We start from the raw sequence: 26,662 nt of genomic DNA, 5'->3' as shown, positions 1-26,662 counted from the left end.
TGAAAAAACTTTTTAAGTTCAGAATTTAACTTCAAGAATATCCTCACCAAAACTTATCTTCTACAATGTCAAGAAGAAATGTTATAAGATGACATCAGCGGTGATCTCATATGGAAGATATTTGAAATTATAAAAGTAAAAGGCATAGCACTTGTTTAAGTGAAGAGGTTGGAAAAAAATTTGCAGTATCACTGACCATGACATCAGTCTATTTCAGGCAAAACTACAATAAAAACAGCCAAATGAGTAAAGACTAGACAATTAAACAATAAGGGACACAATTGGAAGAGAAAAAGAGAAAAGGGAACTGTGTGCAGATCTATGTAAAGGAAACAGAAATAATAAGAACATTTCAATTGTGAGTTGAGCCTATTTGGAATTTTCCCCATACGAAAAATGTTTTTTGCATATGCTCCTAAGAATAACTTTCTTGTGTGTCGTGTTGTATGTTCCTGCGAGCACCTACTCTTACATGTGGAGTAAAAGCTGTGTAATTTTGCATCAGTGGCATCCCCATATACTGTTTAAGCTGATAACAAAAGAAGTGTGAACTGTGGGCTATTGTTCTGATATTTCTAGAAAGAGAGTATGCTCTGGGTTGGAGAAAACTATTTTCTGGTAGTCAAACTGGTGGTCACATGACCTAGCTGTAGTAATGACAGCTGACAGTGTAGTGGTGAGGTGGAAGTTGCCTAGAGTTTATGAGATCTCACGCAAGGCACCTGGGCCATAGCATACAAGAGGCTGGTACCCCCCCCCCCCCACACAAAATAATCCTAGGAAAAGGGGTAATCTTTGCCTTAGATCTTGGGCACTCCTTGATATTTAGAGGATTTATGGTATGACACATGGTCCTTCAGGCCCTGGTAATAGGCAACTAAGGGAAACAAAGTGGAGTTGGTGTTCAGGAGCATTTACTCACCAAATGTGAGAGAAGAGAGAGGGTGTATTCATATACGCAGGATTTTATGTGCAGGATTTGATGCTGCAGATTTCAATGTAAAGTAAATGACTGAACACAACTTAAAACAGTGCTCATCAAATTCTGAGCATCAAATATACACAGGATACTGTATGTGTGAATAGACCCTAAGTGATCGTAACTAGAGATGAGCGAATCGAAGTTGACGAACCCGAATTTGTTACGAATTTCATGAAAAATTAGATTCTCAACGTATACGAATATCGCTGCGATTCTATCGCTCGAATCGCTTAATTAAACTCCATTTTACAGCGTTCCAGGCTATTGGGGACCTAAGATGGTGGATCCATGTGTGAGTACATGGGGCAGGGGATTATGGGAGGGCAGGAAACAGCGGCGGGAATGAAGGTAGGCGGGCTGACCCTGAATCACATGTGAGATGCAGCCTATCAGTGTTCACTGACCCCTGTGATGTCACAGCCCCTATATAATCGGCGGCCATCTTGCCTCTCTTCATTTCATCTATGCACTCAGATGGAGGGGACGGGACTGTGTGTGTGAATAGCTCATACCACAGCGTTACACTGCAACTGCTAGTCACATCAGCATTAGGGAAAGACAGGAGTGCAGAGTGCTGTGCTGTTACACTGAGAAGGATCATTGATTGCTAAACCTCCTATTCACGTTATTGAGAATGGCAGCAGAGAGGGGCAGATAGCTGTCAGCTGCCTCATACAGATCTCCAAGCTGCCTGAACTTTCTGAAGCATCTTATCTCCTCATTGTTCAGCCCAATTGAGTTTATTTTTATTGCTCCACAAAACTTCTGCTGCTCAGAATTGTGTGACAGAATGCAATTTAGGGTTTAATCCCTGGATTTTTTTTTTTTTTTGTGGTCCTGCTGCTGTTCAGAAATACGTGATTGTTCAGTGGACTGTAGTGCATTTGCACCATTTTGTACCTGTTAATCTGTCAAGGGGCTGGCTACATACTGTGCAAGTCCAAGCAATACTATTCACCAGCTGTTTTTTTTTTTAAACAGTTTTTTCTGCGTATAGTTACGCATATATAACTACCCTCATCAGTGCATACCGAATAGGTACATGCAAGTATTGTACCATTTAGTACCTGTTAAGCTGTCAAGGTGCTCCATACCGTCAAAGTCCAAACAATAGTATCCACCGGCTGGTGTTTTACAATAATACAGAGTTTTTTCTGCTAATAGACATATTACTGCCCTCATCAGTGTATACCGCATACGTACATCCAAGTATTGTACCATTTAGTACCTGTTAAGCTGTCAAGGTGCTCCATACTGTCAAAGTCCAAACAATAGTATCCACCGGCTGGTGTTTTACAAAAATACAGATTTTTTTCTGCATATAGTTACGCATATTACTGCCCTCATCAGTGCATACCACATAGGTACATCCAAGTATTGTACCATTTAGTATCTGTCAAGGTGCTCGAAACCATCAAAGTCCAAACAATAGTATCCACCGGCTGGTGTATTACAAAAATACAGAGTTTTTTCTGCTAATAGTTAGGCATATTACTGCCCTCATCAGGGCATACCGCATAGGTACATCCAAGTATTGTACCATCTAGTACCTGTTAATCTGTCAAGGACAGCCGTAAGTAATTACCTGCTGCTGTTTTAGACAAATACTGTTTAAAGAGTAGTGTAGGGTATTGTAATACCCTCATAAACGCACTAAGTATGTCAGGCAGAGAAGTGCCAGGACGTGCACAGAGGAGTGGCAGAGGCCTAAATACTTCAGGCAGAGTTGGCAGCAGACTTGGGGCGAGTGGCAGCAGGAGTCACAGCGAGAGGCCTGAGCTCCCATTATCAGCCAGCGGTCGTGTCTCCACCATCAACCCATCTGCCATCGTCGATTGGTTAACACGCTCATCCACATCATCACAAGTAACATCTGACACCCCCAGTCAACAGTCGGTGGGTTCCTCAGACACAACCCTCAGTTGGCATGGCCCGGGAGCAGTCCGTGTCCTCCCATTGCCTTTGTCCTATGCTGTTCCCTCTACTAAAGAAGTATCTTATGCTGTGTGTTCAGCTCCACTATTTACTGAGGACGATCCAATAGAGGACAGTCAGCAGCTACTGGACAGCCAAGAAGGGGAGGAGACATGCGCCGCTTGCTCCGCTAGGCGGCCAAGTAGTGATGCGGGGAGTGACGTGGGAGGCAGTGTTGCAAGTGTTGAGGTTCTTGAAGCAGACACTGTTGGGGAACCTGAGGAGGACATCAATGACGTGCACACAACTGTTGATGATGATCATGATGATGATGATGATGATGATGATGAAGCCGATCGCAATTGGGAGCCGGGTGCAGAAGGGGCTTCATCATCATCAGGAGAAGAGAGTTGCAGGTTGCCCTTGAGGCAACAAGGCGGTAGCACGGTTGGCAGTCAGCGTGGTTGTAGTAAAGGAAATTCAGGAGCAAAACGTGCCCGGGGGAGACCACCTGCTTCGCGGCAGCCTACCTTTCCGGGAGGTAATGGAACAGGGGATCCTGGAGACGGCGCCAGTAGCAGTCAATTAGTGCGGACTGCGGGTGGGAAAATCAGCTACTCGGAGGTGTGGAAGTTTTTCATAAGGCATCAGGAGGAGGTTCACGTAGCCACATGCAAGATCTGTCAGCAGAAGGTGAAGAGTGGCCAGGGTCCCAATGTCGGCACCACGGCCCTGCGTCAACACATGCTTCGCCACCATAAAGCGGCCTGGGAGAACCGTGACTCCGATGTAGTGGTCCAGCCTGCTGCATCATCCAGTGGCCATCCGCTCCCTCCTTCATCCAGCCAAGGCTCCACCACCTCAGCCGAAGGGAGCTGTGTGTCAAACCCTCCTTCTGTCGCTCCTGCTTCACCCGCTTTTAGTCAGCCATTCCGCCAACAATCCATCGGCGAAGCCATGTCCAAGAGACAACAGTATGCGCCCACTCATCCAACGGTGCAGAAGTTGAATGGGCTCCTGTCCAAGTTTCTGGTGTTGCAGTCCCTCCCTTTTCAAGTGGTGGATTCTGCACCTTTCAGAGAATTGATGGCTTGTGCCCAGCCGAGGTGGAGAGTCCCAAGCCATCATTTCTTTGCGAAGAAGGCAGTACCAGCCCTGCATAAGTTTGTACAAGAGAAGGTGGGCCAGTCCTTGAGCCTGTCGGTGTGTTCAAAAGTGCACGGCAGCGCCGACGTGTGGAGCTGTAACTACGGGCAGGGACAATACTTGTCTTTTGCGGCTCACTGGGTAAATGTGGTTCCTGCAAAGCCACAACAGCAACTTGGACAGGTCACACCGCTTCCTCCTCCTCGCTCTCGCTCCCAGGCAGTTGGTCCTGTTACAGTGTGCGACACTGCCTCCTCATGCTCCACCGTGTCCTCGGCCTCCACTGCACGGCCAAATCTCGGTGGCCATTCATCGTACCATGTGTGTAGGGCACAGCGGTGTCAAGCTGTTCTTCACATGGTTTGCCTTGGCAAAGGGAGTCACACAGGGGAGGAACTGCTAAAGTTCATTCGTAAAGAAATCTGAGTATGGCTTACTCCAAATCTGGAAATGGAAACCATGATGACAGACAACGGGAAGAACATCGTGTCCGCGCTGCGACAAGGAAGTGGGAAACATGCGCCCTGCATGGCACACGTGTTGAATCTGGTTGTCAAGCACTTCCTCAAGTCTTCACCCCATTTGCAAAACATCCTGAAAATGGCAAGGAAACTTGCATGCACTTCAGCCACTCGTACACTGCCAAGCACACCTTCCTTGAGCTGCAGCGTCAGAACGGTATCCCACAAAATAGTCTTATTTGTGACGTTGCCACACATTGGAATTCCACCCTCCATATGTTGGACAGACTATACGAACAAAGAAAAGCCATCACCGATTTCTTGATGATCCAAGCAGATAGGAGTACTCCCCTGTGTAACTTCAATGTGAACCAGTGGCAGCTCATACGTGACACCTGTCATTTGCTGAGGCCCTTTGAGGAAGCCACATTATTTGTGAGTCGCCTGGATTACGCCATGATTGATGTAATTCCACTCCTACATTTCCTACAACAAATTATTGAAACCATGGCTGGTCACAGCAATGGAGACGTTGCGCCTACATCTCAAGGCTACATGAGCACTGTGGGGGCTGAACTGGAGGAGGAGGATGATGAGTGGGCAGAGCGGAGCACAGTTTAGGTTGGATGAGATGGCCGGTGTTTCTAGTCTTCGGACAGGAGAGGAGGAGCAGGAGCAGCCAGAGGAGCTGGAGGGTTAAGAGGAAGTTGAGACAGAGGACCCAGATACACCGTGGCAGTATACAGTGGAGATGGAGGCAGGTAGTCCCTCCGAGTCACTGGCGCAAATGGCATGATGCATGCTCAGTTGCTTGCGTAGTGACCCCCGAATTGTCAAAATTCGTCAGCGGGATGACTTCTGGATCTCCACCTTATTAGACCCTCGCTACTGTCCCAAAATGGGGGCCTTTTTTACACCCACTGAGAGGGAGGACAAACTGACCTACTACAGAGAGATTCTACGTAGTCAGTTTGCTGATGCCTATCGGCCACATGGTCCATCCACTCGCAGGTCTGACTCGGGGGGTCCTCTGCGCTCACCTTCCACTGCCATGGCTGCTGGGGAGGGGAGGGGTGGGAGGAGCAGTACCATCTCAATCAGCAGCAGCCTGAGTCTACAGTCGCTGATGAGCAGCAGCAGGTAGAAATGGAGCAGGACCTGAACCAGCAGGTGGTGGCATACCTTGACATGGCCATGCCAACAACCATTGAAGATCCGCTGGACTTCTGGGCAGCCAAACTTGATTTATGGCCACAACTAGCAGAGTTTGCCCTGGAAAAGCTGTCCTTGTTACGCCTAGCGCTCCGGGTCCCCGCTCCTCCCCGGAGCGCTCACGGCGTCTTTCTCCCTGCAGCGCCCCGGTCAGTCCCGCTGACCGGGAGCGCTGCACTGTCATGGCCGTTGGGGATGCGATTCGCACAGCGGGACGCGCCCGCTCGCGAATCGCATCCCAGGTCACTTACCCGTCCCGGTCCCCTGCTGTCATGTGCTGGCGCGCGCGGCTCCGCTCTCTAGGGCGCGCGCGCGCCAGCTCTCTGCGACTTAAAGGGCCAGCGCACCAATGATTGGTGCCTGGCCCAATTAGCCTAATTGGCTCCCACCTGCTCCCAGACTATATCTGCTCACTGCCCCTGCACTCCCTTGCCGGATCTTGTTGCCTTGTGCCAGTGAAAGCGTTTAGTGTGTCCAAAGCCTGTGTACCTGAACTTCTGCTACCCATCCTGACTACGAACCTTGCCGCCTGCCCCCGACCTTCTGCTACGTCTGACCTTGCCTCTGCCTAGTCCTTCTGTCCCACGCCTTCTCAGCAGTCAGCGAGGTAGAGCCGTTGCTAGTGGATACGACCTGGTTGCTACTGCCGCAGCAAGACCATCCCGCTTTGCGGCGGGCTCTGGTGAATACCAGTAGCCTCTTAGAACCGGTCCACTAGCACGGTCCACGCCAATCCCTCGCTGACACAGAGGATCCACTACCTGGAAGCCGAATCGTGACAGTAGATCCGGCCATGGATCCCGCTGAGGTGCCGCTGCCAAGTCTCGCTGATCTTCCCACGGTGGTCGCTCAGCAATCGCAGCAGATTGCCCAACAAGGACAGCAGCTGTCGCAGTTGACCGCCATGTTACAGCAACTTCTGCCTCTGCTACAGCAGCAACCATCTCCTCCGCCAGCTCCTGCACCTCCTCCGCAGCGAGTGGCCGCTCCTAACCTCCGCTTGTCCCTGCCGGACAAATTTGATGGGGACTCCAGACTCTGCCGTGGATTTTTGTCTCAGTGTTCCCTGCATATGGAGATGTTGTCAGACTTGTTTCCTACAGAACGGTCTAAGGTGGCGTTCGTAGTAAGCCTTCTTTCAGGAAAGGCCTTGTCCTGGGCCACACCGCTCTGGGACCGCAATGATCCTGCCACAGCCACAGTCCAGTCCTTCTTCGCTGAAGTCCGAAGTGTCTTTGAGGAACCTGCCCGAGCCTCTTCTGCTGAGACTGCCTTGCTGAACCTGGTCCAGGGTAATTCTTCCGTTGGCGAGTACGCCATACAATTCCGTACTCTTGCTTCTGAACTATCCTGGAATAACGAGGCTCTCTGCGCGACCTTTAAAAAAGGCCTATCCAGTCGCATCAAGGATGTGCTGGCCGCACGAGAGATTCCTGCCAACCTCCAAGAACTCATCCATTTGGCTACCCGCATTGACATGCGTTTTTCTGAGCGACACCAAGAGCTCCGCCAGGAAAAAGACTTTGATCTCTGGGCACCTCTCCCACAGCATCCTTTGCAGTCTACGCCTGGGCCTCCCGCCGAGGAGGCCATGCAAGTGGATCGGTCTCGCCTGACCCAGGAAGAGAGGAATCGCCGTAGAGAAGAAAATCTCTGTCTGTACTGTGCCAGTACTGAGCATTTCTTGGTGGATTGCCCTATCCGTCCTCCACGCCTGGGAAACGCACGCACGCACCCAGCTCACGTGGGTGTGGCATCTTTTGGTTCTAAGTCTTCTTCTCCACGTCTCACGGTGCCCGTGCGGATTTCTCCTACAGCCAACTCCTCCATCTCGGCCGTGGCCTGCTTGGACTCTGGTGCCTCCGGGAATTTTATTTTGGAGTCCTTTGTTAATAAATTCAGCATCCCGGTGACCCGTCTCGTCAAGCCGCTCTACATTTCCGCGGTCAACGGAGCCAGATTGGACTGCACCGTGCGTTACCGCACAGAACCCCTCCTCATGTCTATTGGACCCCACCTCGAGAGGATTGAGCTATTCGTTCTCCCCGGCTGTACCTCTGAGGTCCTCCTCGGTCTGCCTTGGCTCCGGCTTCATTCCCCCACCATTGATTGGACCACCGGGGAGATCAGGAACTGGGACTCTGCCTGCCACAGGAAGTGCCTCTCCCCCCCTCCCAGTCCCGTCAGGCAAGCCTCGGTGCCTCCCCATGGCCCCCGTCCTGGTGTCACACTGCCCCGTGCCAGGCCTCGCCCTCTGCCCTCCCTCCCCATTCCCACTCCTGCTGTACTGCCTGCCGTTGAGGAAACCCTCCGTTCTTTCCCGGTGTCCTCATCCCAGGGGAGGCAGTTACCGGACAAAGAGAAGGGGAGACCTAAGGGGGGGGGTACTGTTACGCCTAGCGCTCCGGGTCCCCGCTCCTCCCCGGAGCGCTCACGGCGTCTTTCTCCCTGCAGCGCCCCGGTCAGTCCCGCTGACCGGGAGCGCTGCACTGTCATGGCCGTTGGGGATGCGATTCGCACAGCGGGACGCGCCCGCTCGCGAATCGCATCCCAGGTCACTTACCCGTCCCGGTCCCCTGCTGTCATGTGCTGGCGCGCGCGGCTCCGCTCTCTAGGGCGCGCGCGCGCCAGCTCTCTGCGACTTAAAGGGCCAGCGCACCAATGATTGGTGCCTGGCCCAATTAGCCTAATTGGCTCCCACCTGCTCCCAGACTATATCTGCTCACTGCCCCTGCACTCCCTTGCCGGATCTTGTTGCCTTGTGCCAGTGAAAGCGTTTAGTGTGTCCAAAGCCTGTGTACCTGAACTTCTGCTACCCATCCTGACTACGAACCTTGCCGCCTGCCCCCGACCTTCTGCTACGTCTGACCTTGCCTCTGCCTAGTCCTTCTGTCCCACGCCTTCTCAGCAGTCAGCGAGGTAGAGCCGTTGCTAGTGGATACGACCTGGTTGCTACTGCCGCAGCAAGACCATCCCGCTTTGCGGCGGGCTCTGGTGAATACCAGTAGCCTCTTAGAACCGGTCCACTAGCACGGTCCACGCCAATCCCTCGCTGACACAGAGGATCCACTACCTGGAAGCCGAATCGTGACAGTCCTGCCCGGCCAGTAGTGTGCCATCAGAGCGGGTGTTTAGTGCGGCCGGGGCCATAGTAACCCCAAGGCGAACTCGTCTGTCCACTAAAAATGTGGAGAAACTGACGTTTGTCAAGATGAATCAGGGATGGATCAGCCAGGATTTCCAGCCACCAATGACAGATGAGTCTGAGTAGATTGACCATGCTCCTACAACAATATTTTCTCTATTATGGTTGGTTATGAAACCCTCTGGGGCAGACCTGGGATTGTACGGCCCGCTTGCCACATACGGCCCTTTGATTGGCTCTTACCGGCCCGCGCTGACTCGGGGACAACTATGCTGCCTAATCTGGGGGAAAACTATGCTCCTAATCTGGGGGACAACTATGCTCCTAATCTGGGGGACAACTATGCTCCTAATCTGGGGGACAACTATGCTGCCTAATCTGGGGGACATCTATGCTGCCTAATCTCGGGGACATCTATGCTGCCTAATCCTGGGGACAATTATACTCCTAATCTGGGGGACATCTATGCTGCCTAATCAGGGGGACAATTATGCTCCTAATCTTGGGGCATCTATGCTGCCTAATCTGGGGGACATCTATGCTCCTAATTTGGGGGACATCTATGCTGCCTAATCTGGGGGACATCTATGCTCCTAATCTGGGGGACAACTATGCCCCTAATATGGGGGAAACTGATGCTTCTGGCCTTGGGCCTGTAATTTTTTGAAGTTTAGCAGTAGCTAAATACATGCTTAATGCAAATGTAAACATTGATCTTTAAATGTAAGGGGTTATGAATACCTCTTGGGTAGTGCAAATGCATGATTCAGACTCATTCTGTGTCTTTCAGCAACTACTTGCCTCCCTGGTGCCTCTGGCCTTGGGCCTCAAATTTTTGGATGTTTAGCAGTAGCTAAATACATGCTTAATGCATATTTCAACAATGATCGTTAAATTCTCGGCGCGCTGCCAGGGCCTTCTCCTACCCCGCCTGGGCCGATCCGAGGACCTCACTAACCAATCCAATCGGTTGTAGCGACAGGCGGTGTGTACAAAGGGCAGAGACTTAATCAACGCGAGCTTATGACCCTCACTTATTGGTAATTCCTCGTTTTAAGGTTAAATAATTGCAATCCCAGATCCCTATCACGAACTGGTTTCAGCGTGTAACACGCACCTGTCCTTGAAAGATAGAGATACGCTAATCCGTTCAATGGAGCGTTAGTGCCGCCCAGGACATCTGAGGCCATATCACACCTGTTATTGCTCGATCTCACAATTGATCGGGCAAGGTAAGGGGTTATTAAAGCCTCTAGGGTACTGCTGAGGCCTACTCCTGACTGTTCTTGGTGCAATGTATGGGGCAATTAAACACTCTTGGGTAGTGTTATTGTAAAATTTACTGATAATTTTATCAGTAATAAAATTGAAATTTGCAGAATGCTAACTGTTACACAACGGAACGCTTGTTGCGTGTGATTTTTTAATTAAAATTTAAAAAAAAAAATCCGGAGAGGGATTAACTCTGCTTAATCATTTTTGGCGAAAAAAAATGCTTACACACATATGTAATAATTTTTTTAAAATAATTTCAAACATTGTGTGGTTTATTATTTTTGAGAAGAAAGTCTTTGGGTGGTCCACCGTCCTGCATTATAGAGTCTTCTGAAATGTTGGATATGCGCTTGTTCTTACACAAAGGTACACATTTTTTTTTTAATTTATACAATTTTGTTGATTTGGGGGCGGATTGTGAAGCCCTGTGTGTACTGGTGCATCAGCCAACTCCAGGCTGTGTCCTTCAGGCAATATATGGGTTCCTGATGCCGCAGAGGTGGGGCCTGGGTCTGGGAATTAAAAAATTTTGGATAGCGGGTGCTATCTATGAGAAATCTTTGTCAAACATTTCTCATTTTGTGTTGTTTTTTTGGGGGGATTGTGAAGCCCTGAATGGCACAGCCAACTCCACGCTGTGCCATTCATCCACTATATGGTGTCATCATATGGTGTCATCATGCTGCCAACACCTCCAGGCTGTGCCATTCAGCCACTATATGGTGTCCTCATGCTGCCAACACCTCCACGCTGTGCCATTCAGTTGATGGTTGACAACATTTATTTGCATTCCCTTAACGCTGTTACTAAGACCTGGGGTAATGGTTTTCTGCTGTGAAATCTGGATGGTCTTGGTAATGTTTATGGATGGGGACCATTGAGCCATGGCGGAGTTCATAGTGATGGCCGGTGCGCTCCTCTTCAGGCTGATATTTTCCCGGGCGTCCATCAATTTTGGCGGTTTTACTGCAAAACCCACCTGCTGCTTTTTAGAATTCAACATCTCTCGGGCATCTTGCACTTTACCCTTTATTCTGAAACGTGCATCTTTGGCGACCATTTTCTCGTGGGCATCCTTCATGCCTAGCTTCAGACGGGCATCTGTCACACCAATCTTCTGACGGGCATCAAACGTTCTCTGGAAGCTTTTTTGCAGGGATGCACGTTTCAGAATAAAGGGTAATGTGCAAGATGCCATTGCAAGCCAGCTTGTCCTGGTATGGTATAGTAAGTTTTATCTTCCGAGGATGTCCTACATTTGGGGAAACAGAGTATAAATTTGAAATTTCCAGAAGGATAACCATTACACAGCGGAACGCTTGTTGCGTGTGATTTATTACGTAAAATTTTACTAAAAAAATACAAAGAGGGATTAATTCTGCTTCTTCATCCTTTTTGGTGAAAATTATGATCTTTGGTGGTCCACCGTCCTTAATTTTGAGGCCTCATCAACTCGTTCATTTGAGATTGTTTTTATAAAAAAAATTTAAAAATCTTTGTCAAAAAATCATCATTATGTTGTTCTTGGGGGGGAGTTGTGAAGCCTTGGTGTGTACTCTTGAATCAGACAACTCCAGGCTGTGTCCTTCATGCAATATATGGGTTACTGATGCCGCAGAGGTGGGGACTGGGTCTGTGAATTTCAAAATTTGGGATAGCGGGTGCAACCTATGAGAAATCTTTGTGAAACATTTCTCAAGGGCTTGTTTTTTGGGGGGGATTGTGAAGCCCTGGTGTGTACTGGTGCATCAGCCAACTCCAGGGTGTGTCCTTGAGCCAATATATGGGGTACTGATGCTGCTGTGGTGGGTCTGTGAATTTCAATTTTTTGGGATAGCGGGTGCTACCTATGAGTAATCTTGGTCATAAATTTCTAATTGTGTTGTTTTTTGGTGGGGATTGTGAATCCCTGGTGTGTAGTGTACTAGTGCATCAGCCAACTCCACGCTGTGCCATTCAGCCACTAAATGGTATCCTCTTGCTGCCAACACCTCCACGCTGTGTCATTCTGCCACCATATGGTGTCCTCATGCTGCCAACACCTCCTCGCTGTGCCATTCAGCCACTATATGGTGTCCTCATGCTGCCAACACCTCCACACTGTGCCATTCAGGCACTATATGGCCTCCTCATGCTGCCAAACACCTCCACGCTGTATCATTCTGCCACTATATGGTGTCCTCATACTGCCAACACCTCCACGCTATGTCATTCAGTCACTATATGGTCTCCTGACACTGATGCCACCACCAGGCTCTGTCATTGTGCTGCTGTGCGGCAGTGATTCTAAGAGTGATGCCGGTAATCTGCATGCTATTCTGAATAACAATATTATTTCACTACCCCAGCACACACCATATGCGTTTTAGGACACAGCAAAGTGTTCTATACCCCTATAGAGGCTGTATGTAGGCTAGAAATAGCCTTATTTAATATCAATTTGCTGTGAACAAATTTGGATCGAAACAAACATTTTCAGAAAATTTGGCGAATCGGCCGAATCGAATTTTTGAAAAGTTCGCTCATCTCTAATCGTAACCGCCAAGCTTCTATGCCTTTTTGTAAGAAAGAAAATACATTATTTTTGTTTACTTCTAAAAATGGCAAATAATTTACTGCTTGATCCACCTAAAATATACAGCTAGGATAGAGCCACCAGTAGGACCCTTTTTATTTTTTTTTAAATACCGTATTTATCGGGGTATACCACGCACCAGCCTATAACACGCACCCTCATTTTACCAAGGATATTTGGGTAAGAAAAGTTTTTTACCCAAATATCCTTGGTAAAAGGAGGGTGAGTGTGTGTGCATGCGTATACTCCGATACACTGTCTCTGACCCCGCAGAAGCCCCCAGGAAAGGCAGGGGGAGAGAGGCCATTGCTGCCCGCTTCTCTGCCCCTGCCTTTCCTGGGGTCTAGAGCCCTGCTGCCTCCGCTTCTCTCCCGCTTGCTATCTGCGCCGCTGCCCGTTCTCTCCCCTATCGGTGCCGGCGCCCCATTGCCGGCGCCGATAGCCAGGGGGAGAGAACCGGCGCTAGCAATGGGGCAGCAGCGCTGATAGCCAGGGGGAGAGAAGGGGTAGCGGCACCCATTGCCGGCGCCGCTGCCCCGTTGCCTCCCCCATCCCCGGTTGTACAATTACCTGTTGCCAGGGTCGGGTCCGCTGCCGATAGCCAGGGGGAGAGAAGGGCCGGCAGCAGGGCTCTAGACCCCAGGACAGGCAGGGGCAGAGAAGCCGGCAACGACGGCAGGTCTCTGCACCTGCAAAGCCGCTGCAGTTCATTGATTTAAAACGCCGGCTTTAAATCATTGAACTGCAGTGGCTTATCGGTGTATAACATGTAGATAGACTTTAGGCTAAAAATTTTAGCCTAAAAAGTGCGTGTTATACGCCGATAAATACGGTACTTGTATTCCCCATGAAATACCAATTCTGGAACATGTTTTCTTATGTGGGGGGTCCCTGCACTGTCTAATGCTATTCAGTTAAAGCGGACAGTGGCAGACAGCATAGGACCATACATACATTTCTTGAATGAATAACAGAGGAACAAGAAAAGATGTTCCAGAATCCAAGTTTCAGTTATTATTGAAAGTGACAGGTCAGGAGTAGGCCATGAACCTCCTTTAACACCTTCCCATTCTGTGATGTACTTTTACTTCACGGTAAGTAGGTAATTCTGATGGTTAACTGATTAATTAGTACATCGTAACAATCTCATAAACCAGTGGGGGAGCTGTCCCCCGAAATGCGTTATCCTGTCTGTATCCCTGCTTGCTATGATTCTGCACCAATAAAGAAGCTATACCTTGCAAAATATTTCTGCCTTGGGCTTCTTATCTTCATCTCACCAGGACAACAGCAGCGCCCTTTGAAAGGGTTTTTTTCTTCCTCTCCACTGCTTTTCTCTGCAATAACTCATTACTCTGAGTATAAGAAATATTTTGCTTTGCGGTGATATAGAGGTGCTTTTGTATCCAATAACTTATTACTTTAAATATTAATAAGACTGTTTAACGTATAACTGCATATTATAGAACCCATTGCAGATATCCTTTTAGAGATATACAACATTGTGCTCAGAGATTACTGTGGGATTCTATGTGGACTGAGAGTCCAGTTTTTAGACATTGGAATGGTTTATACACTAGAACACAATATCATTTTTAAAGTTTTAAGTATATACAAATAAAAGTTATGTATTAATGCTTGCCTTTTGCACATTGGTGTATATTTTTTGGCAAGTTTATATTAGTCGGTTCTTCAGCTCAAGGCTAAGTTGGCTTTGGACTAAGGACATAAAGGTGGGCATAAAGGCTAGAATGGATTCTCCATTGTTCTCTATGACTTAGATGGTATTTTAACTAGTTTTTATAGAATAATTCAACTAGCTCTAAGTCACATATGATAATGTTACATACGTACCTGGCTGGTGAATATGAGGAAGCTTGTCCAGCAGAGACATGTCCTCAATTTTTTTCCACGAGCGAATGGCTACAGGTGCCTTCATTCTGACACTGTTGGTGATGTTGTGCAGCAGGAGAAATATGGTAAAGAAGCCAATAAGAATGCCAAGGTTGAATGCCAGCCATGAAATCTTGCCGGAAAGGATCGACATTGCTTTAAAAAAACAAAACAGAAAAAAAAATCAAACTTATAGATCTATAAGTAACAATTTAATATCATCCTCCATATACTGGTCTTGTTTTTAGTTTTTGAAACAAAAAAACACACACACATTTAAAAATTTGTACCAGCCACCTAACCACCAGTTACCTATGGAATGCTCTAGGGCAGTGTTTCCTAAGCACGGTCCCCATGTACCCTCAACAGGTCATGTTCTCAGGATTTCCTTAGTCCGTCACATGTGATATAATAGTGGTGAAGGTGATGCCTGATTCACTGACCACAACTATACCCCCTGTGAAAGACTAAGGAAATCATGAAAACATGACCTGTTGGGGGTACTTGATGGCTACTCTTGGGACAGACTTCTCTTGAGCAGCAATCCCAAACCCAGTCCTCAAGGGCCACCAACAGTCTTGGATGTTTTTCTGTTCTATTCCAATGGAGTAACTGAAAAAAACTTGAATATTGGCAGGCATTGAGGACTGGGATGGAGACCACTGAGTTAAGAGTACACCAGGGGGATTTTGACTATTTGCTTAGTAACAATCTTGCCATCATTTTTCCTATAGCGATTTCACAGGATGGATCACAAAAACATGTCAGCCTACGTCTAGGAGTAGTATCATTTTCTGTTCCCATTTTTTGTAGGTATTGCAGATCAGTTCTATTGAAATGCATGAGACTTAGATGCAAAAATACACAATACCTGAGGAAAGTTTTTGGGTGGAAAAGCTGCCATGATTTTCTAATTCTGTACAATCCCTTCAAGGCAAAAGTAAATATATCTGCATAAGACAAAACAGCAGAACTGTGGAAAGAAAATATCAAAACACAAGACCACTCTACTTGCTAGTCTACATTATGGGGGGAATTTAACTGGCATGAATAACCAGCAAATTCTTATGCAATGCACAGATGGGTGGGTTTACACTGTGCTCACCACTTTGAAATAAGTGGGTTAAACTCTGTATAAATGGGGTGCAGTAAAATTTACTAAGATTTACACCATTTGCCCCTTTACTCCTTAGTCTGTTTTGACCTTAATGATCAAGGCAAATTTTCTAAATCTGACATGTGTCCACTTATTTGGTAATGATTTCACTTATGAAAGCAATTCTGAGATAGTATTTTCGTCACGTATTGTACTTTACATTAGTGGTAAATTTTGATCGATATATTTAGCATTTTTTTTTGGGTGAAAGCTTGTAGCTAGGAACACGAAACCGGATATATTTGGCAGAGAGCCACACTTTGTCCCCAGGAGCGAAGACAGGAGGAGTTCTTCTCTTCTTATCTGCATGTCTCTTCATTCGAGACGAGGCCAGTAGGCCTCCTTCCAGATAACAGAGAAATCACGGGTTACTTCATCTACAGCAGGAACTCCAGAAGAAGTGGGAATGGGGAGGGGGGCAGAGGGTGATGGCCATACACCACAAAGAATGGGGATTTGGCAGAGGATTCCGAATTTTTTAAATTGTACGAGAATTCAGCCCAGGGCAGAAGGTCGACCCAATCGTCTTGGCGGGAGGAGACAAAATGTCACAAGTAGTCACCAAGAATCTGGTTTACTCTCTCTACTTGTCCATTGGATTGGGGGTGATAGGAGGACGAGAAATTTAATTAGATTTTTAATTGGTTACAGAGAGCTCTCCAAAATTTCGACACAAATTGAATGCCTCTATCCGAGACGATATGTGTGGGAAGCCCGTAAAGGCGAAAAATATGCAGAAAAAATAGCTTTGCCAACTGTGGCACAGAAGGAAGACCTGGAAGCGGAATGAAGTTAGCCATTTTGGAAAAACGATCAACGACCACCCAGATGACAGTGTTGCCATGGGATACGGGAAGATCAGTAAGGAAATCCATGGCAATTTGGGACCATGGTTGCTCAGGGACGGGCAAAGGAAGGAGGAGTCCAGCAGGCTTCTGGCGAGGGGTTTTATCCTGGGCACAAATAGTACAGGCCCGAACGAAATCGGTAACGTCAATCTCTAGTGTAGGCCACCAATACAGACGGGAAATGAGCTGGATGGACTTTTTAATGCCAGCATGGCCAGCCAGGTGAGAGGAATGCCCCCATTTGAGGATCTTGAGGCGAAAGCGTGGAGGAACAAAAGTCTTTCCAGGGGGGGGGTTGTCCAAGTGAGGCTGGAGCAGAGGAGACCAGGCACTCAGGCGGTACGATATGCTGCAGAGGGGTTTCAGATTCGGAGGCATCAGAGGAACAAGAAAGGGCGTCAGCTCTGACATTTTTGTCAGTGGGACGGAAATGTATCTCGAAGTTAAAGCGGGCAAAAAACAACGACCATCTAGCCTGGCGAGGATTCAGACGCTGAGCAGACTGGAGGTACGAGAGATTCTTGTGGTCAGTATAAATGACAATGGGGTGTTTGGAACCCTCCAATAGATGCCTCCACTCCTCGAGTGCTAATTTGATGGCCAGAAGTTCACGATCTCCAATGGAGTAATTCTTTTCTGCCGGAGAGAAAGTTTTAGAGAAAAAACCACAAGTAATGTTACGTCCGGTAGCGTTTTTTTGAAGAAGTATGGCTCCGGCTCCGACTGAGGAAGCGTCAACTTCCAGGAAGAATGGCTTCAATGGATCAGGTCTGGACAGCACTGGTGCAGAAGCGAAGGCAGTTTTGAGACGATTGAAGGCCTCATCTGCTTGAGGAGGCCATGACTTAGGATTAGCATTCTTCCTGGTCAGGGCCACAATATAGGCCACAATGGTGGAGAAGTGGGGAATAAACTGTCGGTAATAGTTGGCAAATCCCAGGAAGAGTTGGATAGCGCGGAGTCCAGAAGGGCGTAGCCAATCCAAAACCGAAGACAGTTTATCCGGAAGACTGTTGCATTCAAAGAGACATTTTTGAAATTTAGCATACAGGTGGTTTTCACGAAGTCTTTGGAGCACTAGATGGACATGACGACGGTGTTCCTCTAAGTTAGAGGAAAAAATCAAGATGTCGTCCAAGTAAACCAAAACACAGGTATACAATAAGTCCCGAAATATCTCATTAACGAAGTCCTGGAAGACTGCAGGGGCATTGCAGAGCCCAAAGGGCAAAACTAGATATTCAAAATGTCCATCTCTAGTATTGAACGCGGTCTTCAACTCATCGCCTTTACGGATGCGAATAAGATTATACGCGCCCCTTAAGTCCAATTTTGTGAATATATTAGCTCCGCGAAGACGGTCAAAGAGTTCAGAGATCAAAGGCAGGGGATAGCGGTTTTTGATGGTAATTTTATTTAAACCGCGGTAGTCAATACATGCTCGTAAGGATCCATCCTTTTTAGAAACAAAGAAGAACCCCGCTCCAGCAGGGGATGAGGACTTCCGAATAAAACCTCTCTTTAGATTCTCTTGGATATACTCAGACATGGCTTGTGTCTCTGGGGCAGACAGAGGCTAGATCCTGCCCCGGGGTGGAGTGGTACCAGGAAGGAGGTCAATGGGACAATCATAAGGCCTATGAGGTGGTAAGATCTCTGCTTGCTTTTTGCAGAAAACCTCAGAAAAGTCCTGGTAGGCCTTGTTTGACAAGTGGGAGCAGATGTGAGGCATCATTTGTGACAAGAAGGACCCCAACTCTTGATCTCCCCGGTGGTCCAGTCGAGGGTAGGAGCATGACGTTGGAGCCACGGCAGGCCGAGAAGAACTTCAGAGGTGCAATTCGGCAGAACAAAAAATTCAATTCATTCATGATGCAGTCCAATGCTCATAGGCAGGGGTTCTGTGCGGTAGCGCACAGTGCAGTCCAACTTTTCTCCGTTAATAGAAGAGATATAGAGCGGTTTGACGAGACAGGTTACTGGGATGCTTAACCTATTAACAAAAGAGGCCAAAATAAAATTTCCTGCAGAACCAGAGTCCAAGAAGGCCACAGCTGAGAAGGAGGAATTGGCGGAAGGAGAAATCCGCACAGGCACAGTCAGACGTGGAGAGGCAGAATTCACACCAAGCGTCGTCTCACCCTTGTGAAATAATAGAGTGTGTTTCTCCTGACGCGGAGGGCGGATAGGACAGTTTTTTTAGGAAATGTTCGGTACTAGCACAGTGCAGGCACAGATTCTCGCTACGGCAGCGAGTCCTCTCTTGTAGGGTCAGGCGGGACCGATCCACTTGCATAGCCTCCTCGGAGGAAGGCACAGGAACAGATTGCAAAGGACTTTGGAAGAGAGGAGCCGGGGAGAGAAATCGCCTGGTGCAAACAAGATCCTTTTCCTGTCGAAGTTCCTAGCGTTTTTCAGAGAAACGCATGTCGATGCGGGTGGCCAAATGGATAAGTTCAGACAGATTTGCAGGAATTTCTCGTGCGGCCAGGACATCTTTGATGTTACTGGATAAGCCTTTCTTGAAGGTCACGCAGAGGGCCTCATTGTTCCAGGATAGCCCAGAGGCAAGGGTACAAAACTGGATAGCGTATTCGCCTACAGAAGAACTCCCTTGGACGAGGTTCAGCAAAGCAGTCTCGGCTGAGGAGGCCCGGGCTGGCTCCTCAAAGACACTACGTACTTCTGAGAAGAAGGACTGGATAGTAGCGGTGGCGGGATCGTTGCGGTCCCAGAGCGGTGTGGCCCATGACAAGGCCTTTCCAGACAGGAGACTGACCACGAAAGCCACCTTAGACCGTTCAGTGGGGAATTGGTCCGACATCATCTCCAAGTGTAGGGAACACTGGGACAGGAATGACGGTCAGTTGAGTCAGCTGCTGTCCTTGTTGCGCGATCTGTTGTGATTGCTGGGCGACCACCGTGGTTAGGTCAGCGACACTAGGCAGCGGGACCTCAGTGGGATCCATGGCCGGATCTACTGTCAGGATCCGGACTGGTATGCAGCGAGGACACTGGTGGTGGATCCTCTGTGTCAGTGGGGTAATGGCATGGGCCGTACCAGGGGAACGGAGTCTAAGGGGTTACTGGTTTTCACCAGAGCCCGCCGCAAAGCGGGATGGACTTGCAGCGGCAGGTAACCCCCAGGTCATTCCACCCAATAGCGACTCAACCCCAACTGACAGCTGAGTCAGGCGCGGTACACAGGGACAAGGCAAGAGCAAGGTCGGACGTAGCAGAAGGTCAGGGCAGGCAGCAAGAGTCGTAGTCAGGGGCAACAGCAGAAGGTCTGGGTACACAGGCTTGGGAACACACTAAACGCTTTCACAGGGCACTAAGGCAACAAGATCCGGCAAGGACAGGAAGGAGAAGTGGGTTTTTATAAGCAAGGAGCAGGTAGGAGCTAATTAACACTGATTGGGCCAGGCACCAATTAGTGGTGCACTGGCCCTTTAAATCTCAGAGAGACGGCGCGCGCGCGCTCTAGAGAGCGGGGCCACGCGCCGGGACAGAACAGCAGGAGGACGGGGCAGGTGAGAGGGACGGGGTGCGATCTGCGAGCGGGCACGTCCCGCTAGGCGGATCGCATCCCCGCTGGGCACAGCTGAGCAGCTTCTCCGGTCAGCACTGCCGACCGGAGCGCTGCAGGGCAGGAAACGCCGCAAGCGGTCCGGAGGAGGAGGGGGAGCCGGAGCGCTCGGCGTAACAAAAACTTTTCCTTTTTCTAGATTTTACATTTTCTGCTTCTACGACAAATAGTCATGCCGCACCAAATTAATAATTAATTCACATCTACAATATATCTACTCTATGTTACCATTATTTGATTAAAAAATTTTTTTTAGTTTTTTAGAATTTTCTTGAAAATCTGCTAAACTTGCTGCTAAACTTATAAACCAAAAGTTTAGCAGCAATTTCCAGATTTTCAAGAAAATTTCAAAATCAGATTTTTCAGGGACCAGTTCAGTTCTGAAGTAGATTTGAGGGGCCTGTATGTTAGATACCCCCATAAGTCACCTGATTTTAAAAACTGCACCCATTAACCCCTTAAGGACTCAGGGTTTTTCCGTTTTTGCACTTTCGTTTTTTCCTCCTTACCTTTTAAAAATCATAACCCTTTCAATTTTCCACCTAAAAATCCATATTATGGCTTATTTTTTGCGTCGTCAATTCTACTTTGCAGTGACATTAGTCATTTTACCTAAAAATGCACGGCGAAACGAAAAAAAAAAATCATTGTGCGACAAAATCGAAAAAAACTTTTGGGGGCTTCCGTTTCTACGCAGTGCATATTTCGGTAAAAATTACACCTTATCATTATTCTGTAGTTCCATACGGTTAAAATGATACCCTACTTATATAGGTTTGATTTTGTCGCACTTCTGGAAAAAATCATAACTACATGCAGGAAAATTTATACGTTTAAAAATGTCATCTTCTGACCCCTATAACTTTTTATTTTTCCACGTACGGGGCGGTATGAGGACTCATTTTTTGCACCGTGATCTGAAGTTTTTATCGGTATGATTTTTGTTTTGATCGGACTTTTTGATCACTTTTTATTCATTTTTTAATGATATAAAAAGTGACCAAAATACGCTTTTTTGGACTTTGGAATTTTTTTGCGCGTACGCCATTGACCGTACGGCTTAATTAATGATATATTTTTATAGTTCGGACATTTACGCACGCGGCGATACCACATATGTTTATTTTTTATTTTTTTTACACTGTTTTATTTTTTTTATGGGAAAAGGGGGGTGATTCAAACTTTTATTAGGGAAGGGGTTAAATGACCTTTATTAACACTTTTTTTTAACTTTTTTTTTGCAGTGTTATAAGTCCCATAGGGACCTATAACACTGCACACACTGATCTCCTATGCTGATCACTGGCGTGTATTAACACGCCTGTGATCAGCATTATCGGCGCTTGACTGCTCCTGTCTGGATCTCAGGCACGGAGCAGTCATTCGCCGATCGGACACCGGGGAGGCAGGTAAGGGCCCTCCCGGTGTCCGATCAGCTGTTCGGGACGCCGCGATTTCACCGCGGTGGTCCCGAACAGCCCGACTGAGCAGCCAGGTCACTTTCAGTTTCACTTTAGAAGCGGCGGTCAGCTTTGACCGCCGCTTCTAAAGGGTTAATACCGCACATCGCCGCGATCGGCGATGTGTGGTATTAGCCGTGGGTCCCGGCCGTTGATTAGCGCCGGGACCGACGTGATATGATGCGGGATCGCGTAAATATACGTCCTGCGTCGTTAAGGGGTTAAAGTAGTCAGAAAGGCAATAAAGAAGTGTATTAACCCTTCAGGCGTTTCACAGAAATGAAAGCAAAGTGTAGGTGGAATTTTAACATTTCATTTTTTGGCAGATTTTTTTTTTTCATCCATTTTTTCTGTAACACAGTAGGTGTTGACAGAGAAATACAAGTCAAGATCTATTCCCCTGAATTCTGATGTATATCCCATATGTGGCCTTTGTGCACTATGTGTCTCCCACACAGGCCTCAGACATGAAGGTGTGCTGTATGGATTTTAGGGCCTCTTTTTAGTTTAGGATATTTTGTTGATATCATATATAGTTGCAGAGGTCTTGGGGTGCAAAAAAATTTTGGGGAGACAAGTTGACGCTTTCCTTGGTACCATTCTGGGGTACATGTGACACTGATCATTTTTAATTTTTTATGAGGTGGTATAAATAAATGAAAAATCTGTTCTGCGGTTGTTTTTTATAAATTTTTTAACTTTACCATGCAGGTTAAAACAATTATGGCAATACCAAATTTATACTTTTTTTAATATCTTGCACATTTATAGCATAAGAACTATATTTGTAAAAATAAATCATGTTTTGTAAGTCACCGTATTCTGTGAGCCATAACTTTTTTATTTTTTCACTGACGCAGTTGAGTGAGGACTCTTTTTTTGCGTGACATGTTGGCGTTTTTGGGGGGACTGTTTTTGGGTGTATTATATATATATATATATATATATATATATATATACACAGTACAGACCAAAAGTTTGGACACACCTCACACCTTCTCATACAAAGAGTTTTCTTTATTTTCATGACTATGAAAATTGTAGATTCACACTGAAGGCATCAAAACTATGAATTAACACATGTGGAATTATATACATAACAAAAAAGTGTGAAACAACTAAAAATATGTCATATTCTAGGTTCTTCAAAGTAGCCACCTTTTGCTTTGATTACTGCTTTTCACACTCTTGGCATTCTCTTGATGAGCTTCAAGAGGTAGTCACCTGAAATGGTCTTCTAACAGTCTTGAAGGAGTTCCCAGAGATGCTTAGCACTTGTTGGCCCTTTTTTTCCTTCTTTGGGTTCAGGTCTGGTGACTGTGGAGGCCAGGTCATCTGGCGCAGCACCCCATCACTCTCCTTCTTGGTCAAATAGCCCTTACACAGCCTGGAGGTGTGTTTGGGGTCATTGTCCTGTTGAAAAATAAATGATGGTCCAACTAAATGCAAACCGGATGGAATAGCATGCCGCTGCAAGATGCTGTGGTAGCCATGCTGGTTCAGTATGCCTTCAATTTTGAATAAATCCCCAACAGTGTCACCAGCAAAGCACCCCCACACCATCCCACCTCCTCCTTCATGCTTCACAGTGGGAACCAGGCATGTAGAGTCCATCCATTCACCTTTTCTGCATCGCACAAAGACACAGTGGTTGGAACCAAAGATCTCAAATTTGGACTCATCAGACCAAAGCACAGATTTCCACTGGTCTAATGTCCATTCCATGTGTTCTTTAGCCCAAACAAGTCTCTCCTGCTTGTTGCCTGTCCTTAGCAGTGGTTTCCTAGCAGATATTCTAACATGAAGGCCTGATTCACACAGTCTCCTCTTAACAGTTGTTCTAGAGATGTGTCTTCTGCTAGAACTCTGTGTGGCATTGACCTGGTCTCTAATCTGAGCTGCTGTTAACCTGCGATTTCTGAGGCTGGTGACTCGGATGAACTTATCCTCCGCAGCAGAGGTGACTCTTGGTCTTCCTTTCCCGGGGCGGTCCGCATGTGAGCCAGTTTCTTTGTAGCTCATGATGGTTTTTGTGACTGTACTTGGGGACACTTTTCACCTAGAATGACATATTTTCAGTTGTTTCACACTTTTTTGTTATGTCTATAATTCCACATGTGTTAATTCGTAGTTTTGATGCCTTCAGTGTGAATCTACAATTTCCAAACTCTTTGAATGAGAAGGTGTGTCCAAACTTTTGGTCTGTACTGTATATAATTTATTTTATTATTTTTATTTTACTTATTTTTTCACTTTTTTTTACTTTCACTTTTTCATTCACTTGACTTTTTTTTACTATCATACACATAATTCAGTGGAGTACACATCTATACTCAACTGAATTATGCCTATGTTTTACTCTGACAGGCATAGGATAGCAGATCAAACTCTACCTTAGGTAGAGTCTGATCAGCTTCTGTTGCCATTGTCAGGATTCCGGTCAGTTTTCTGCTTTCACTTTGCAGAGCACAGATCGGTAACAGAGGGAGCTCCCTCCCTTTGTAACCCTAATAGACGCTGCGGTCACAGTGACCGCAGCTTCTACAGGGTAAACTCAGGATCAGAGCACAGCAATTGCCAGCCAAGGACTACTGCGATTTGTCCCTGGCCAGCTTTAGAGATTTTTTCACTTTGGTGGAAATTGTTGTCAGATTTGGCTTGCATTGGACTAGAAGAGTGGCAACCCACATGCCCATGGTCACATATACAGTATCACAGGTTTATAGCCCCCCCCCTACCCACTACTCTCTGTAGATTATTGTCCAACTTCAGAGACCAACCATAGTCCTGTTCTGGTTCTGCACAGGTCCACTGACTCTCTATTGTCTAGTAGTGTTGGGCGCGAATATTCGCATTTCGAATTTTTATCCTGAATATCGCAAATTTGCAAATTCGTGAATATTGCGAATATATCTGCTATATATTTGAAATAGTGAATATTCGCTTTTTACCGCATATGTGCATATTCGCATATTCCTTCTTTTCACTTGTGGTCCAATTAAAATGATGCAAATACACTTGTCAGAGGTTGTCAACAATAGCCCTAGCAACCAATAGTAAAGTTGCCCACCCCCTCACTGTTTTCTTCCTCGAATACGTGAATATGCGAATATTTACAGATGCAAATTTGAGAATATAACGAATACGCAAAATTTGCGAATATAGGACAAATATTTGTCTATATATTCGCAAAATATCGCGAATTCGAATATGGGCAATGCTGCTCATCACTATTGTCTAGCTTTCAGAACCCTCAGATGCTCAGATACTGTAAGTCAACATCTCCCTAAATCTGTTTTACTGTACCCCCAAGCATTTTAAGGCATCTTTTGCACAGCACTGCTACCACTATAGTACTTTTACTAAGCTTTTTGCACCTGTTTTTTTTGTGCATTGTACACACATGACTTTTATGACACAATGTAAAGCATTTGTGAAATTGTTTGTGACTTTTCAGTATGTTTTTAGCTATTGGCCTCAAAAGGGAGCGTGGTTGGACACATTTATTACATACAACTAATTTCTGCATAACCCCATACTACAAAGAGGTACATAAAAAATATATGCAAATTCATCATACATTGCATGACAGTTTGCTAAATTTTGCACAATTAAATCTGTCATAAAGTGCAAGCTAGAAATAAGGGGTGAAAACGTTGCAAATTACAATTTCATTCTACTAGAGTGTCAACACACATCGTCACCACTAGGTGTCACTCAAGCGCAAAGGTGACAAATCACTGACCAAGAAGCCTGCTCTAGAGTGTCAATTCTCACTGTCACCAAGGCTGTGCAGGCATGCTGGGAGTTGTAGTTTTGCAAAAGCTGGAGGCACACTGGCTGGGAAACATTTATAGGTTAAAAAGAAAAAACAATGACTATACATGTGGTCACATGAATTCCCTTTTTTAAATGGGCTGATAAACAATCAAATTTTACCTTCACTTGTATTTGGAGCACAGCATGACACTATTATATGGGCACTAAATAATATTTTGACATTGTGTGGTACAAATTAACTAGTATTTGCACTGTATGGCACTACCATTTTTACATTCTATAGCAGTGCATCTATACGACATCTATAGTAGTGCACTGTGTAAATAATCATTCCAGCACAGTGCCAGCCTGTTCAGTCAAGGGCATCTTTTTCAGCCAGTTGTCATGACATAGCAGATTCCGGATGTCTTTTTTTATTTTTACTACAGATATGCTTTGGTAAATGTATGTATCTGCTCATCACTTAGGGAGTCGTACATCTCATTTATTAGAGCACAGCATACATAGCTGTCCTGTGGCTTTGGACGGTCTTGGGCATCTCGGCAACACAAGGTGTTGGACCCACTGGAGTTCTACAGTTATGGTGTGTTCACACTGAGGAATTCAAGAGAAATTCACGAGGAATAATTTTGGTCAGGAAATTGTTGCCTTCTGTCATTTTATCCATCAAGCGGAATTCAAGGGGATTTCGATCGGAATTCAAGCGGAATTTCCATGCAGAAATGGAGAGGAATGAAGTAGGAGGCTATTTAATCTACTTTTCTGAATTCCGCTTGACTTCCGCCTGAAAACTATGTTGGGCAGAATTTTTTTTTTCATTGACTTCTATTGGATTCTGCTCCCGGATTCCGCTTGAAGAAGGAACATGTTTTTTCTTCAAGTGGAAAGGAATTCAGCGTCGGAATTCTGCTAGCGAAATTTACGCAGTGTGAACAGGACAGCAGAAATAACATTAAAGTCAATGAGCAGAGGAGATGTGCATTAATTTGGAGAGGAGAATTAAAGAGTGAGGTATATTGAGGTGCAGGGGAGGAGTTAGTCAGTCTAGTTCCAACAAAGCTCTTGAGCAACAGCTTAGCTCAGGTGTGCTGTGTGTCATGTGCTCTGAGGAGAGGCCTAATATAGTGTTCCTTGTGTAATTAGTAGACACTTTCCCATTCACTTGCTTTTAAAATTATCAACATAAATATGTTTAAAATGTAATAGAAAAAACGGCCACTAGGTGG

The 26,662-nt window shown here is 46.4% G+C and overlaps 1 protein-coding gene across 8 annotated transcripts in view; it reads right to left on the bottom strand.

Moving 5' to 3' along the window:
* Positions 1–26,662, bottom strand: part of LOC130358794 (glycoprotein-N-acetylgalactosamine 3-beta-galactosyltransferase 1-like) — a 103,038-nt gene that overhangs the window by 6,356 nt on the left and 70,020 nt on the right. For all 8 annotated transcript variants that reach the window (XM_056562596.1, XM_056562600.1, XM_056562594.1 and 5 more), the window contains one exon: positions 14,565–14,759. In XM_056562596.1, the coding sequence (XP_056418571.1) occupies positions 14,565–14,757 (193 nt within the window). In that variant the 5' untranslated portion in view covers positions 14,758–14,759. The remainder of the gene's footprint in view (positions 1–14,564; positions 14,760–26,662) is intronic.

The sequence above is a fragment of the Hyla sarda genome, chromosome 2 (genome assembly GCF_029499605.1).
Source record: "Hyla sarda isolate aHylSar1 chromosome 2, aHylSar1.hap1, whole genome shotgun sequence".
In the NCBI taxonomy this organism is placed as follows: Eukaryota; Metazoa; Chordata; class Amphibia; order Anura; family Hylidae; genus Hyla; species Hyla sarda.
The sequence above is the reverse complement of the archived record's forward strand: the minus strand, read 5'-3'. Positions and strand labels throughout refer to the sequence as shown.